Source organism: Haliotis cracherodii, unplaced genomic scaffold (genome assembly GCF_022045235.1).
Source record: "Haliotis cracherodii isolate W230 unplaced genomic scaffold, xgHalCrac1.p SCAF_2, whole genome shotgun sequence".
In the NCBI taxonomy this organism is placed as follows: Eukaryota; Metazoa; Mollusca; class Gastropoda; order Lepetellida; family Haliotidae; genus Haliotis; species Haliotis cracherodii.
In genome coordinates this window covers 32,507,614-32,525,475 of record NW_027266275.1, presented here as the reverse complement: position 1 = coordinate 32,525,475, position 17,862 = coordinate 32,507,614, and the positions used below count along the sequence as shown (strand labels likewise).

Below are 17,862 nucleotides of genomic sequence, written 5' to 3'. Positions count from 1 at the left end.
GCTTCTGTAACACAACAACAGGTTGAGTGTGGTGGGCAGTTAAAGAGGGACTAGCTTCATCTGTAACACAACAACAGGTAGAGTGTAGTGGGCAGTTAAAGGGGGACTAGCTTCTGTAACACAACAACAGGTAGAGCGTGGTGGGCAGTTAAAGGGGGACTAGCTTCTGTAACACAACAACAGGTAGAGTGTGGTGGGCAGTTAAAGGGGGACTAGCTTCATCTGTAACACAACAACAGGTAGAGTGTGGTGGGCAGTTAAAGGGGGACTAGCTTCATCTGTAACACAACAACAGGAAGAGTGCGGTGGGCACTCAGTTTGTTGTGCAATCTCAGTATACAGGTGTCTCAATTGATGGACACTGATGGCTACATTCCTCGAACAAGGTAACTGCCTGATATTATACATATTACCCGAGATTTTCATTCGTTGTAATTCCAATATTTGCATTTATATATTCATTTACTGTAACAAGAACGCAGGAGGCCTCAATAGTCACTGATCAAATTGTTCCATACGTAAAAATATCCCACATTAGCGATCAGTTGTTTCAAAGTGCTACACTTATGGTTATTTTTATTTTAAGTACATAATTTATTATGAAAAATCTGCAACTAAAATAACTCGATATTGGAATATATTTCGGATAAAACAATAGTTTCAGATACAACATATCTGATTATTACATCAAAATTCTTTGAAGGTATATTATTGTGTATTTTTGTAACCGAATGTTTATCAAAATGAAGGGGGCACAGGTGGCCCAGTCCTCTAAGGCGCCGCGATTTGCTGTGCAGAGTTGCGTCCCTTGGGCACGCCAGAAACCTATGATTGTGGGTTCGAATCCCGGTTCGCCCCGATTATGTTTCTAGGTTTGTCAGCACCATACCCGTGCTCATGGGTTTCACCAAAGTGGTAAACGTCTGAGACCTGCATCACTTCGGGCTTTCCACCCACATTAAGCTGACACGCCACGATATAACTGGAATACTGTTAAAAGCGGCGTAAAACCCAACTCACTCACTCACTCAATTATCAAAATGAACATCTTACGTGAATATAATAATACCTGCAACAATTGTTTTAAGGACATAATGGAACATCTTCCGTAAATAAAATAATGCATGCAACAATTGTTTTAAGGACATAACATAACATCTTCCGTAAATTTAATAATACATGCAACAATTGTTATAAGGACATAATGGAACATCTTCCGTAAATTTAACAATTGTTTTAATGGAACCCCTGCCCTTCAGGATTATTTTGAAGTTTTAAAAAAACCCAACAAATATGTTTGTGTTTCATGTTTTTATTGCAAGAAATGATTACTTGAAACACAACCATCATGAAAAAAATCCATATTTCAAATGCTGTCTTACAACCATATCTCCATATGAATATTAAAATTGTAGGTGCTTATATCTTCATCATTTGAGCATGAGATACACGCTAAATGGGTCCGAAACAATCATTTTCTGCACTATAATATTATATAATATTATAAACTGTTGCATAGCATGATTGAAACCATGCTTATCCAAATAATTCCAAACAATTATTTTATCAGACAAGAGAGCTAGAACATGTAGAAATATTCCATCCACTAAAAGGCTTTCCTCTTAAAATGGTGGCACTCAATGTCAGCCATCTGGTTCTTCAAACCATCAACAATCAATGGAGCTGGGAGAAACCGATGTCAGATTTAATTAGCTCTGAGGAATGCTTCATTAAAGTTTAAAGGGTGTCTAATAAATACGGGCAGTTCCTATGGGCAAGAACAACACAAGGCAATCAATAATGCTAGCTTTCCTCTTTAATCCTTATGCTGGGGACTGCTATCTCATGTCTACTTGAGGAAGCAATGGCTTGAAGTAGCTGTGATAATTTAAAGTGTTGTCCTGTGGAAGTTAACGTTTCAATCATAGAGCATGTCTGTGCGAGTTCTTTCTTCTCCATGGATGTGAATAGCATACAACTTTTCTAGGTATATTATGAATAATAAATCTCGATGCAAGATTTGACATCTGTTTTCCCTTCCAGGTCTAAAAGGAAGAACTGTAAGTTAAAACATCAAAGAATTGTACATGTTTTAGCATCTTAAGAGTGAATTAAAACTTATAAACATAGAATTTTCAGAGTCGTAGGGTAGCTCAGTGGTGAAAACACTGGCTCGTCACTCTGAAGACCCAGGTTTGATTCCTCTCATAGGAAAAAAACCACACCAAAGAGTACAATATTTTTTATTCCCCAACTGTGATGCACATTGAATATTGCTGCAAGTGGTGTAAAATACTATAATAGTTTTGATGTTGATGATGTTGATGATGATGATGATGATGATGATGATGATGATGATGATTGTCATCAACATACCACCTTTGTCTTGCTCATAGGTGGCGCTTTTCATATTCCTACTTGCTGAACATTTACCCTAACTGTGTGTCCATGTGAAACTCAGGGATCCTTTTGGGGGGTCCCAGCCATGAACATGGCCGCAGGTTGACCACAGTGACCAACTTGATGTCTACAGGCTGGCGACATGTGTTGGGACGATATACTGATGCATCGGTGGATCGTGATATTTAACTTCCTGATACAAGTATTGATCACAGTCGCCCACTAAGTAAAAAATATTGATTCATACCTCAAATATTTACTTTAATGGCAGGGTTCGAAATTAACATAAGTCCGCTACGAATGTGGAATAACAATTTTACCATTCTGTAGATGGTATCTCTGTAGCAAATAATTTTTTCGGATGAGTAAAAATAAAATAATTTCTAACCCTGGTGTGCGCAGCCAAAGTATGCTTGTGAGATTGGAAAAGTTGTATAGAAAGGATGAGAATTAGGTTGGTACAAGGCCATCTATATAGTATTGTGTGTTTCCCATCTCCATACTCAAATTCAGCAGAAACTGATCAGGGGACAGTAAAGTTTAGAAAAAAGTGCCACCTCACTGTAGCTCACCTGGATATGAAGTCAACAGCTTAAAATGTCAACAAATATTCAAACATTTTCTTCATTAACACTGAGGACAAAAGTATTAACAAACATGAAGCAAGTAACTGAATCTCTATGAAGTTTCCAAATCCGCATGAATGAAGTACTGTTGTAGAACGTTGTTTCAACCTTCTAAGGTGAAAAAACCCAGACTGTAAAATCCTAATGATTCGAACTAAACATGATGTCATCAAATGGTGAACCATACAGGCAAAGTTCAGCTCCCTCATTCTGGCAATTTCAAAGAATATATTTACAGAGCCAAAACAGCATTTTGAGAGAAGTTAAGATCATTACAGTACATTTTGAGCAGAAGCAGAAATCAGATTCAAACCTCTTGAACAAAGTTAGACGTCATCATTGGTGGGAACAAGTGTGTGGAGCATTAGCTTCATTGGTCAAGTGTTTTCTGAGGAAATGGTTTCAGTACAAATAAATGCAGTTTGGGAGAATTTAGGAACATGGTCAAAGTGCAGAGATCAAATAAATGACCATATCCTGAGGCAAGGGAGATAACTGACTGCAAAAGTCCAGTTTTCACCCTTGCTGAACAAGGATGGAATTATGAGTTATATTTTAGCTGGACTAACACTTCTAAGCATAGTCAAATCAAAATCCTGTAATGAAATCAACATAATTCCCTGCACATTTCGGTTGATTGCAGGATTTGCAAAGCATGTGTAACTTCATCTTCCCGAGGCAAGAGAGTTAACTGACTATAAAAGTCCAATTTCCACCCTTGCCGAACTAGGCTGGTATTATGGAGTTACTTTTTGACTGGACTAACGAGTTTATGCATAGTCGAAACCGAAATCGAAATCCGCTTCGTAAACTGTCATGCAGATGTCAGTCAATTGCAGGATTTGCAAAGCATGTGCACCACCAACTTGTTGTCATCAGATATTTTCCAAATCTTTTCATGTTTTTAATCAAGGTGCTCACGTGATTTGATGCATTTCGCGATGTAAGACCCGTTTTATCACAAGATAGATCTTGATTATCGATCAGATCGTCCTGACCGGGCGCCACCATTTTGTGTGAAGCAAACGCAATGATAGGAGAGGTGGGATCTGATTGGTCCACAGGAGAGGCGTAGAAGGGACATAACTGGTAACAGCCACTGGTGGCGCTACGATCGAGCCCAGTAATTCCAGCCTAGTTCGGGAAGGGTGGAAACTGGACTTTTAAAGTCAGTTAACTCTCTTGCCTCGGGAAGATGATGTAACTTCAACTTAGAGTCAACTGTTATTTTACCAAATATTTTCATATTTTAATCATGGTGCTCATGTGATTTGATGTACTTTGTGAAGTAAGACCCGTTTTATTACAATATAGATGTTGATTCTCGATCAGATCATATTAACTGGCCGCCATCATTTGGTTTGAAGCAAATGCAAGTGATATCAGAGGTGGAATCTGATTGGTCAATAGGATGGACATTGAAGGGACATAATTCGTAATAGCCACTGGTGGCACTACAATCGAACCCAGAAATTCCGGCCTTGTTTGGTGATGGTGGAAACTGGACTTTTACAGTCAGTTAACTCCCTTCCCTCGGGAACATGATAAAGGATAAAATTCGAAATATCTCTAAAACAGAACCTATTCCTTAATCCCCATTTTGAAAGATATGGCTTAGTAAAGAACATAATAAGTTTCAGTTTTCAATGTGGTCGAAGTGCAAAGGTCAAATTGAGGCCAAAATTCAAACTATAGCAAAAATATGAACAAACATATTGAGCCCCACTATAGACTATGCCTGTACCAAATTTCATGATATTTTGAAAAAAAGTGACTGAAATATGGCTATTAATATGTATTTCAATACGGCTACCTTGGCGGCCATTGGATTCAAGCCTGTTATTGAAAAGTATGTAGTATCATCTTTGGTTGGAACAAGCATGTGAAGTTTCAGCTTCATTAGTCAACTGATATCTGTGGAGAAAATGTACACAACAGATGACCATTGATGTTTTAAATTTACCAATATGGCCACTGACAGTTATATTTGATCTTTGATCAAGATGTCTTGATCAAAGTGGATACTACACTAGGTACACCCACCAAGTTTCAGGCCGTTGGCCCTTTAAGTTTTTGGGAAGAAGGTTTTTAAAATTCTTTCTCATTTTTAATCAAAGATGGCTTCCTGGCAGCCATTTTGAAATTCCAATTTTGATGCCTTGAACGCACTTTTGGGAACCAGACAACTTGTGATGATATAAGCTGACATAGCCTTTCAGGTCATGTGAGCTAATAATAAATGAAAAGATGACAGCTGGTTAATTACATACATTGTCCAACATTATGGCATCACCATTGTGATATGTTTGTAGTGCAATGATTAGTGTACTGGAGCTAGCAACTATTTAACAGAAGGAGAAAAACTTTATGCATCTTCGAAAATCCTGCAAAAAAAGAATGTTTTTTAAGAAATTTAGGTTTCTTTTCTGAAGGAGATGATAAATTTTATGTTCAGACAGGTAATGGGTTGAAATAAAAACATTTTAATTATTTTTGGGGGAGTAGGACAGAAACTCAGGACTGGCAGGAAATGAGAACTTCCCAACAGACAGTTGGCCCGACGGAAGGTCATTCTGACAATGAAGACAGTTGTATGTCATCAACAACTTGCCCCCACACTGCCAAGTCCCTCACACGATATATATGTCCAAGTCTTCCAGCCCACAAGTCAGTTCGAATAGGTGGATGAATATCTATATATCCTTGTCATATTCCTTTGTGTGCAGTTTGAGCTAAACCAATAAAATATGTGCAAAATCAATAAATCTACATAATGGCCCTAAAGACGTGATGCACACACCTCACTATAACAACGCCTGTTTTAGAATAAACACAATTTCATGATTGAGAGAATATCCCAAATATATTTTTTTCATCAAGTATAAATTGCAGTTAAACCAACTGTAATATCTATTTGTTGTGTAATGGTTCTAGTTGAAAGGAGTTTTAAAATGAGGTATGTGTTGTAATATGAGAAAATGGAGACCACCTGCTGCTCATTTCAATTGTAATGAAAAGAATGTGAGCTGAGGTAGTCTAAATGTCTGCCACTGATCAGAATATCAAACACAACACATTCCTCCAACTATGATAGGGCAAGGCGATACTCTCACAGTTGCCTCTTCATCAGGCTGAGATTTTTAAACATGTTAGATAATTATATTTTCTTTGCTGAACAAAAAAATGAGCAAACTTGAACAGATAAATTTCATTTACCACAGTTTCTGCTCATGACTAGTTTGAAAATTATTCCAAGTCATAAAACTGCATCATCATTGGAAAAATGAATGTACTTTAAAAATCAATAAAATGTTCTTCACCATCAGATGTACTAAGCACCAAAGGCATTCAGAAACTGAACAAGAAAGAATTGCAGTGGGTGTTCAAAATGCAATGAGGGTGTGGCCAAATGATGTCATCTGCCACGCCTTATCATTTCTTATCATGTGATGTTTTTGTCTGAAATTTTCAGTGCAGCATGGCTAGCTTACTGTCATCAATTTTGGAGCTAAACATGCTTTATAATACCTTTATGTCAGAATGGTGAGATCTAATTTGTCCAAGTTATCGTCACAAAATACCATGTATCCGTCTTGGAGGGAAATAAATTTCTCAGCGGTTGAATAAATTCCATATACCCCGCCAAGAACAAGACAGGCTGCACGTGGATTTCTAAAAAGCCTATTAAATCCCTTATACCCCGCTTCCACTCAAAAAGAGACACATGCTTATTCTGAGTCAATGAAAGTCACGCGACATAGCACAAACTAACCTCCGCTCAATCGAACAGCTGTTTTCTATCAATTTTGAATTTGTTTTAATTCTTTTACAATGTCATATTAAAACATGTCGGTAGGATAGATTTGTTGAAGAAGAATCAATCGGGGTACATGTGGTTTTGCGAGTCCCGTATTAGGTATAAATGTTTAAATGTTGATGAAACTAAAACTCTTTAAATAATAGTAACTTAGCAATGATACACTTTTTTTGGTAAAATATGTGTATTATACACAAGAAATATGGTCTTAATAAGGGGCGCTTATAAAGATTACTTACTGATTGGTCTACTCACTCACCGTGTCTAAGTTGGTGTGATTGCACATATTGGAGCAGGGTGTTTTATACATCGAATACAGTTTAAAAAAGACTATCGATAATGACTTAGAAGTATTTTTCTATCAATATTAGGTGACACTTCTTTTTTACTTTTTACAGATATTTGTACAGGAAAATACCTGTCCGTAGGTCGGGAAAACAAATAAAAAATGCAATTCAATTTTTTTAGTTTTCTGCTTCACTACAGGTTGGCTGGTATGAAGGAATAATAATGGTTTAATGTGGGGGCGGACTGCAACACAGCTGTTGCTTTTAGCTGTGCAAACCGGGAGAATCAACATGATCAGCGAGACACTGTTGAGCACCAATGCATCCTATCAATTTCAGGAAAACAAAAACCTTTATTTTGATTCTCATGTTTAATATAAGTCAACTTCCGTGGTTCCGTGTTTAGAAAATATTTCTGTGCAATATGCTATCAGCTTATCGATGGGCTAAAAAAAGTGAGCAAATTCTGATTTTTTTCTTTTTTATTGTAACAAACTGTAGTCGATGGATCCATTAAGCAGCATTAAAGTGTGGCCTTATAGCTTCTGCGGTAATGTGGTTGTCAAATCGGAATTGATACCTCTTATTGACCAATTTAAAAATGGAGTAATTTCAAAATTCATGGTAATTTGAGTTTAACTGACAGTACTGGTAAATAAGGTATGGTCCAATAGCATCATCAATCAGATTTAGCATGTGTCCTGACAGGCTCTTAAAAAAAGCCAGACCAAGTACGTATCAGGTCTGGTTACTACTAACAATATTTTTTAATATCATTACTTAATTAAATCATGAATGGAGTCATGAGAAAGTGTACCATTTATCATATTGTCAGGTAGAGGGATTTACTGGACATTAAATCCTGCATCCTATTTATAAACTTCAAAATGGACGTACAGCAAATATGGAGTGCATCCACAGGGATACAGAAAATTTGTATGCAGTTTGGTCATTCATTACATTACACAGTTGAATGGTTCAAGAACTCCACATCTATTTTTAACCAACAGCCTCGGAGAATGTGCAATCTTACGTTACTTGTGTATCGAAATGTTATAAATTTTAGACATTTATCTGAGATGCCCATTTTTTAGATTGGGATCTTCATTTTTTAACCTTGGACCCTCACAATTGAAGACTTTGAGGCACCTGGACACCCAAAATAAATAAACCAGGTAGATCCCTGCTGGTGTAAATTTAACCATGCATCACAGTGAATCAAGACACCACTCATCATTGTCATACCCCATCCTGATGGAGAGTTAATTAAACATCTGTCACTATTGTGACGCTACTATGGGTCATCGGGAACAAGACAGCATGTGACACATGTACACTGCATACTGCACTAATAAATAATACATAATAAATCATCATGCCATTGTCATTTATCAAATGATGAGGAATTGGCAAGGCTGTACCTGCAGTGGTCATTGTGTTCATTTTCTGCAATCAATATCATGTTTGTTTGTTTGTTTAACGCCGCACTCAGCAATATTCCAGCTATATGACGACGGTCTGAAAATAATTGAGTCTGGACCAGACTGACATCATGAGCATCAATCATCGCAATTGAGACACGCATGCATGAACCAAGTCAGAGACCTTCACCACCCGATCCCGTTAGTCGCTTCTTACGACAAACATAGTTGTCTTTTACGGCAAGCATGGGTTGCTGAAGACCTATTCTACCCCGGATCTTCATGGGTCATCAACATCATGACTTGTATCAGTACAATGATGATTGCTTGTGTCAGTACAATGTGACCTTGCATGTACTGGTTGTCCTCATATGGTAAACCAGTAATTCTATTTACCGTATTCGACGTAATAAGCACCCCGTCCTAATAAGCGCCCACGGCGATATTTGTTAATATATTGGCAAGTGAACAATCCCAATTAGCACCCCTTCCAATTGATCAATGTACACAAGACGTATTTATTCGGGTATAATACGCACTTGTGTGTCATATGCACCCTTAATTATGGGCAATTAAATTCTGGAAAATATATCTGTCATGTATAATACGACTTTTCTTCTGTATCATTTCAGGCTGTCAGCATAAACCACGAAATTTTCGATCTTTCAACTCTCTTTTTTCTCAACAAAATTATATTCTAATAAGAGCCCCCTATTTCTAATTTTGAGAGCGCCCTGGGCGCTTATTACGTCGAATACAGTATTTATTGTTGGCATCCTGTTTTTAACATTCAGCCATGCCTGGATAGTTTCTGATGATGGGAGAAGATGTTTGAAGATGAGGAGTTACTTCTTTTTCTGAGTTGCAGTCATGATAACACAGTCAATTTCTTACAAGTTTCCTGTAAACAGTCAAAATACTAATTGAAAACATGGGTTTAAAAAAAAATATTATAGTCTTGGTTCTCAGGCGATGCCCACATCATCATAAGGTCTGCCACATGTTTCGTTTTTATTTCTATTTTCCCTCCAAAACTTAAAAATCCTAATACTTAAAAACAACGTGATCCAATATAGCACACACTTACTTCCCTTTACATTCGCACTGCTTTACTGCGCATCTCGTGTTATGGTCATGGATAAGTTTTTCGTTATTTGGGTATTTTATCCAGTGGTTTGATTTTGATTGGGTATCCACAATTTTAGAGGGTACTAAATTGTTTTTTACTACCTGTTTTTTGACATTTGGGTAGTTTATCTTGAAAACCTGTTTTGTAACAATCCCTGTGAATCATTTAAAACTATGTGAATAGTAGTATAGCCGTATATGCTTGGGGATCCCTCTCCGGGAAGCCATTTTTGTTGTTGCAAAACCTAGCATTGTAAGAAGGGATTATCGTCAATCAGCAACTGTTTAAGATATATTGACTAGACACAATGTGCTTTTTAATTGGAATTATCGGTATTCAAGTTTGTTTTTCAGAGAAGTTTTTTTCCGAATGTAACTGTTGGTAAGTGAATTTTGCAATCGACTGATACACAATCATTTTATCTAACAGTTTTTGTACATGTTGTATATGCAATCTTTTTTTCTAAAAGTTGTAAATATACTCATTAGTTTTATTTATAGTTTTTGTTGCGTATTTGATTTGTCTGGGTATTTCAGTTTATTAAATACATATTTTACGCAAATATGCGGCTTATCTTGAACTCTGTCTTTTTACTTCTGAAAAGGCTTTGTTCCAATTATAAGAGGTTCTATTATTAAAAAAATCAATTGTTTTAATATTTCTGACCTATCAAAGATACATAAGTCAAGGACATAAAACTAAATAAAAGGATTTGATTTTATTCACCGATTGTGGCATTAGGATGTGGTTGGTTGAGTCTGTGAAGTGACAATAAAAAGAGTGTACCCTATCATGCAAACATTAATATTGATAAACAGCTCAGCCTGTCATTAAAATTCTGGAATGGAAGTAAGTACGCATGTATTGGAGAGGAGGCAATGTTTCTCTTCTCACACTTTTGTTCAATGCAGATACATGTATAAGCACCTTTATCAAGCTGATATAAAAAGTGCTTTGTACATCTAGATTTGAAACGTTCAAAAGTATACATAAAGAAGCTGCTATCCTTACCACTGCTTGTTATTCTGAGATAACCCATTCTGTTAAAGACCTCTTGCAAAGCTGATGACACCTAAGTATTTACTCCCAACCTCATAATGAGATTTTGTAGTTGCATGTTCTTGCACGCAGGTTCTTTGGTTATAAAAATATAAAAATGTAAAAAAATATTTACTTCTTGCTGTCAGTCTTTCCATACAAAGTAATAAAGGTTGTTCTATACAGCCAGGCAAAAGAAAGTATACACTAGAAAATTTAATTTGACCAAAAACTTAGAAACGTTATGAAAATGTTACAAGGCTGAAAACAGTTGCCGGAACACTTCAAACTTAAGGTCCAAAACACAACTATGATACCTGTATCAAATACATCACCATCGAATAACCATTTCTTGTTTGTTTCTTTTTTTGCCACCATCAAACATGAATGTGTTCTATTATTTATAAAAAAAAGTCAATATTTAGCCATGTAATGATGGGGAAAGAGATATAACTGCTCAGACTTTAAGGTCACATTAATGAGAACATCCGAGACTTCTGTTTTTTCCCTGTTTCAATGTATTGTTGTTTAATGTCCAGTTCGTGCCTGACGAAGTCGAGAGTAATAAAGAAACGCCCAAGGTGAGGCAGCACATGTTGCAGCGCCGACTCCCACAGGGCCGGCCAGGAGGACAATGAGTAAACACTCAATATACAATAGCAGCATATGCACATCAATACATATCCAGGCGTGACTGTGAGCTGGTGATATCACCACTCTGGCCCACCCACTGATGACCATCGATTTAAATAAAGCAGAAGCATGTTTGGAGAGCCAGTTTGCTGTATTGCGGCAGTGGCACCTTGGCTTCTCAGGAAATGCAACCCGGGTGGGGGCCCAAGCTCACCTGGTCGACTGACAGACTGACTGGCTGATGCTGCACTGTGACAGTCTCTCAGCTATATGCAGCAACAGTTTACTGTCAACTACTATAGAGCACCTGCCAAGCTGTGTCCCACCAGCCTGGGATATTAACCATATAAAATAATGCAAACTAGACGCCTGCCCTCTAACCTCTGGCTAGTAAAATTTTGGTTTGACTAAAGATTCTGAAATGTCCCCAAAACATCTGGCTACTGTATTATTAAGTGTTTTTTACGTACACCTCTTAGTTGATTAAAAAAAGGTTCTCCTTTCTGTAGATCAATATGACCATCAAAAATATAAAACTATGATTAATATCCATAATGAATGGTTGTTTGCAACAACGGTTCATTATGGATATTAATTGTAGTGTTATATAATAGATTTTGATTGATTAGAGTCATCCCCCTTCATCTTGTATGAGTGACTTTTGACACTGTAGTACTGTGTATAACAAACACGTTTTGATTGGTTGTAATTCGTAGTGTACCCAATCACAAGCTGTGTTACCTAACAAACTTAGACTACCCATGTCAGACATTGGAGGACGAAAATATACAGTGGTATATTTATATATGCTAGTGAAATATGAAACTGGCTGGTATACAGCCTTGAAGGCCAGCCAGTCCCACTGGCCCGCAATATTTTGAGACTATTTCACACATTGATATTAACGCTGGTACAATTGATGCTAATCATGTATAACCAAGGATTGGTAAAACGTTTCACAAAATGTCAAACACCTCAGACAATGTTAGATATGGATGAGTAATGCATGTACCATAAGGCCACAATGAAATAATTATTACATTTTCTTACAAATTTTTCAAAAATGTTTTGGAGGCATTGTATTATTTATATTTTATTTCTTTAAAGTAAGTGAGTGAGGGAGTATGGTTTTACGCCGCTTTTAGCAATATTCCAGAAATATAACAGGGGGTGGGAGACACCAGAAGTCGGCTTCACACGAACCCAGGACTTCGGCATGATGAGCGAACGCTTTAACCACTAGACTACCCCACCGCCCCTTTAAACGAAGTATTTAGGCACTGTGTACAGTAGCTGTCTGCATTCTGAATCTTGGTTTTGGTCCAATCAGTCGAATGTGTAAGACAAAAACTGAAAAAAGCACCGTCTGACTAAGATTGCTGTATCTACCTTGTCATGGAGGTCCCTGGCCCGCTGGACACGGTGTTTGGCTGGTGTGGACTTGTTCAGGTTCTTCTCCACCTGCAGCATGTTGGCGGTCCTTCCCACCGGGATGGTCAGGAGACTCATGCGCCCCGCCTTGGACAGTCTCCCCACATCATCCAGACTCAGGGCGGGCTGGTTGTTCACCTCCAGAATTACATCACCTGAAGGTCACAGAGTGAGTGAGTGAGTCAGTGAGTGAGTGTGTGTGTGAGTCAGTGAAATGAGTTTCACTCTGTCATAATCCATTCACAATTATATTTACCTTGTGTGACAAGTATGGGTACTATGAGGATCAAAGGATGCTGATTCTAATTACTAAACGAGCATCCTAAGTGAATACATTGTATAAGAATGTTGGCATTGTGTCTGTTCTTGCATTTTCTTCTCAACTTGATATTTCAGACAATGTCACTGATCGGAGGCTTATATCATGTATGTCTGGGTAGTCATTTATGGTATCATGACTATTGGGGCAGAAATCATGGGTGAAAAAATTCAGCTGTATGGCAGCGGCCTGTCAATAATCGAGTCTCGACCAGACAATCAAGTGATTGATATCATGAGCATCGATCAACGCAATTTGGATCGATGATGTTTGTAGAGTAATAGTGTGAATATTTATTTTTCAAACTTAAAAGGAAATCAATAGCCAGTGGGTCTGGCATCAATTCAACTTCAAATTTTCTCACATTTTTCAATGACTAATCAGGAAAAAACACTTGTATTTTGAATGATGGAAACACATGATTTTGATATATCTGTATCAAGTCCTCCACTTGTCCCTGTTACACTGAGCAGTGCTACGAGAGATGTGATCCTTGCCTTGCCAGGAACATTAATATTGCAGGCCCAGTTGTAAATAAATCATGCATGCTGGTTGTGCTGCAGTAATTAGGCAGATTGGGGCTGTTAAGTCAGCACTGGCCATGAGCTTTGATGACCACACACTCAATGTTCCTGATGTGCTCACTGTTAGGATTGGAACGCCATTGATAACTATGGGCAAATTGACAAGAGAGGACAATTCAGGAATTGAAACTTCTAACCGTGTGCATGCTTGCGTGCGTGCGTGCTTGCATGCAGATTTTATAAGAAAAATAATGTCTTGTCCCCAAAAATTACTGAAGACAATAATTATGCTTCAGACTGTTGACCAAAAAAGACTTGTCTGTCGCAAATATTACACTGTTGCAAGGTGTTTTTCTAAAAACAAAATTCAGGCCTTAGAGTTTTAAATAAAAAATATATATCAGGATTTGTTGTTGTAAATGAAAAAATATCTAATCTTGATGCAAAATCCAAGCCCCTCCCCGCCGAATATCAAATAATCGGTGCCTGAAGTATGCCAGTTACCTTATTGCTACGATTGCTTTGTCGAACTGATTTTAGTTTCAATCGAAGGAATAATTGTGAAATCTGTGATGGATTATTTTCCAATCATACTCTTCATTTTATTGAATTTCTTTGGATGATGAAATTTATTCCATCATGAATTTAGAACATACATGATTCTGATTGGTCAATCTGAGGTTTCAAATAACACAAAATACACCTCTGACTGAAACATCTGTTTTGACTCAGCATTCGGTTGCAAAATCAATTTAGCTCATTTAAATCTGAAGTAACCTAGCTCTTCATTGAAAACACAGCTTGGCTGTTTCCTAAATATAACATGTAAACCATCTGGCATGTGATAACAAGAGTGGTTCAAGGTTTCTAGAAGAGGTGGGCTTGTTGCAGAGTATGGTACAGTTAAATGTCATTTGAGATAAGAAAGCTTTAAATGTATAATTTTTCTAATTTTATTCACGAATGTTTGTGGACAGAGTAAGAAAGAAGATTGGTTTTCAAATATCAAAGTTCAGTGAGATCTATATCATAGATTAAACAATAAACATAATAGAAATTTAGAAATATGATGGGACGGCCGGGTAGCCTGGTGGTTAAAGCGTTTGCTCTTCATGCCAAACACCCGGGTTCAATTCCCAACATGGGTACAATGTGTTAAGCCAATTTCTGGTGTCCCCCGCCGTGATATTGCCGGGATATTGCTAAAAGCAGCGTAAAACCATATTCATTCCCTCTTCTTCTAATGACAACCATTCCCTTGCTTCCAAAAGAAAGAGTATGACATCAGGAACATAGGCCTGATAATCCTTCTTATACACTGGCAGTGGGTATCCACAAGTTTTAGAAGGTATTCAAATTTACTTTACCCACATGTTTCTTCACATTTGGGTATTATAACTTGAAAACCTGTTTTGTAACAATCCCTGTGAATCATTTAAAACTATGTGAACAGTAGTATGCCTGTCTGCGTCTGCCTGCAGCTCCCTCTCTGCAGTGCTCCAGATAACTTTTTGAGCAATAGTGTTTTTACTCGAAGGTTTCTATTTTTATTGGGTTATTACATTTTTCATTGGGTAACCAATATTTTTCCACTCATCTATTCATCACTCTATTGGGTTTTTCCCAAAATGAGTAAGCATTTTGAGATTTAAAAAAAAATGAAATAATGTTTTAGATGTATAGAACGGTTCTAAATATAGGCTTGACACGGAAAGTAAATTAGCTTGTAATTGTGTTTCGGAGATTAGCTTCATTGTACACATGCTCAAAAAGCTTCATTGGCTTTTACGCATGCTGTTTTTATACATTTGAGTTTTTCATTTAATGCATACGTTTCTGTACGCAAGTTAATTGAAAGTAATTGGGTTTTGAATAGTTTTGGGGGGTATTTTACGCAAACACGCTGCTTATCTGTAGCTCTGTCTCTGGGAAGCCAGTTTTGTTTGCTAAACCTGACATTGTAAGAAAGGTGCTATCACCAATAAGCAACTGTTTAAGATACACTGACTAGACACGATGTGCTTTTCAATTGGAATCTATCAGTATTCGAGTTTTTTTGTAGCATAATGTCACTGTCTGTAAGGGAATTTTTCGTTGTAATATTTGCATTCATTTATTCTAATAGTTGTAATATGCACATTAGTTTTATTTCAATAGCATATTCATAGCCGATTTCATTGCGTATTTGATACACTAGGATTTATTTTGTCTGCGTTTTTCAGTTTATTTAATGTGTTTTTTTTAACGCAAATACCCAGCTTATCTAGCATGTCTAGAGCTCGGAACTACTGTATTATGTGGCATATTAGTAAAAATGATAAAATACAAGGGGTCAAGAACACGGCTAGATATTTTAACAATAAATCTAGCATGGCAAGTGAAATGTTTTGCGTCCAGTTATGTTTTTAAGACATAATAATTCCTGGTAAGGCAAAAAAGGAAATGTTTCTCAAGCATCGATGCACCACTTTACATCCTGCATGAGTCATTCGGCTCCAAAAGATATTTTTTTCAAATTCCCTGCATCATATAGGGCAGACTTATCTATGCTTGACAAATGACATTGAATGAAAGGGCAGAGTTTAATGTATTCCCCGTTGTTTTTGTTGGTAATCATGAACGAAAAAAATCTCCTTCATCACTTTCTTTCAATAGAATATAAAATAAAGTCCTACCTCCCACCTTACTTAATTTGCCTGATAAACAGTTACTTTCTTTATGCAGGCTAAGTCAGGTCAGTGGGAACAGTGTTTGTGTAGGGGGAAGGGGCTTAGTTAATCAGTCTGTGGAAAAACTTTGGATTCTGAACTGCATGAACTCAGGGCTCAAAACAGGGGTCCGGAAACCGTCATACGCGCCGGACATGTCCGATTGGGAATCTCAAATGTCCGGTTTAAAATATTGGTTACCGGACATTTAAATTTTTCTGTCCGGACATTTTAAAAAGTATTGTCCGGACATTCTTAAATTTTGACCGGACATGATCAACAGTTAGGACTGAGCAGTTTCTGTCTGCAGATGTAACACAATGAAGATTATCTACACTGACAAGCTTTGTTTCTTTGATTGCTGTAAATACATCGTACCTACATGATAGTCCAATCGGTCAATCACTGTAATAGGCAATAAACTGAGTTGACACTGATTAATCGAGGATTAATTACTGAGAACATCTTGTTATTTTGAGTGAAAGGTGTTTACAACTGTACATAAATACCTTGCATCATTATCCTCAAAATTAGAAAAAAAATTGTGTGTGCCCAAGGGCACTGAGCCTGTTTTTCAGGTGTGCCATTTCCAGTTGAGGTGTGCCTTGTCTATATTACCCAGTAATTATAACAAATAGTGATTGTCTGCTAGGTTTTTTCACAACAATTAACATGAACTACCACTTTTGTTTGAAATGCAAGATCGACGTAATATTTGTGATACTCTGTCAAATTACGGAGAGATGTGATAACATTCAAGTGTATTTCCTGCAGTCCTGAACATCTTGTCACACATCTGTAAGATACTTTCAATGGAAATCACTGGAAATACTGTCAACGGATTTTACAAACGGAAGTCGATAGTGGAACATGCAAGTCTTTCATTTCACAGGTTAATTTTGTCAAGACATGAAATACAAACTAAAGTGAGTGAGTATGATTTTACGCCGCTTTTAGCAATATTCAAGCAATATCATGGCAAGGGACACCAGAAATTGGCTTCACACATTGTACCCATGTCAGGATTTGAACCCTGGTCTTCGAAGTGACGAGCCAATGCTTTAACCACTAGACTACCCACCGCCCCACTTTTGATGAAAATGACCATGAGGCACTGTACATAAAATTCAAGGGTGACATTTTCTATTCTGTGTGTGCCTTGGGCAAGTTATTCCGAGCCCTGGAACTAGTCACCTGACATTATTTCCAGTAGATTTTGTTATAGATAATGGACTTTTATTTGGTCAAGCTTACCACAACAAAAGTAAACTTGCAAGATCTGTGCTTCGGGATAGCAGCTTTAGCCACAGAAATATATTGGAGATTTCCATTTATTTTATATAGGACAGTCATGTTTGTTTGTTTATCAGGTAAACAGTGAAGATGGCAAGTTGGTGATGTGATGATTTTTACATGCTTGTTCGTCTGTTGTTTAACACACACTCAGCAATATTCCTATATGACAGCGGCCTGTAAATAACCGTGTCAGACTAGACAATCCTGTGATCGATATTGTGAGTAACAATCAC

At 37.2% G+C, this 17,862-nt stretch overlaps 2 protein-coding genes across 8 annotated transcripts in view; one reads left to right on the top strand and one right to left on the bottom strand.

Annotated features, from left to right (window-relative positions):
* LOC139467999 (palmitoyltransferase ZDHHC4-like) overlaps positions 1–17,862 on the top strand; it is a 43,243-nt gene that overhangs the window by 10,212 nt on the left and 15,169 nt on the right. The gene's annotated exons all lie outside the window — the stretch shown is intronic.
* Positions 1–17,862, bottom strand: part of LOC139467997 (delphilin-like) — a 64,564-nt gene that overhangs the window by 44,922 nt on the left and 1,780 nt on the right. For all 7 annotated transcript variants that reach the window (XM_071249630.1, XM_071249634.1, XM_071249635.1 and 4 more), the window contains exon 3: positions 12,741–12,937. In XM_071249630.1, the coding sequence (XP_071105731.1) occupies positions 12,741–12,937 (197 nt within the window). The remainder of the gene's footprint in view (positions 1–12,740; positions 12,938–17,862) is intronic.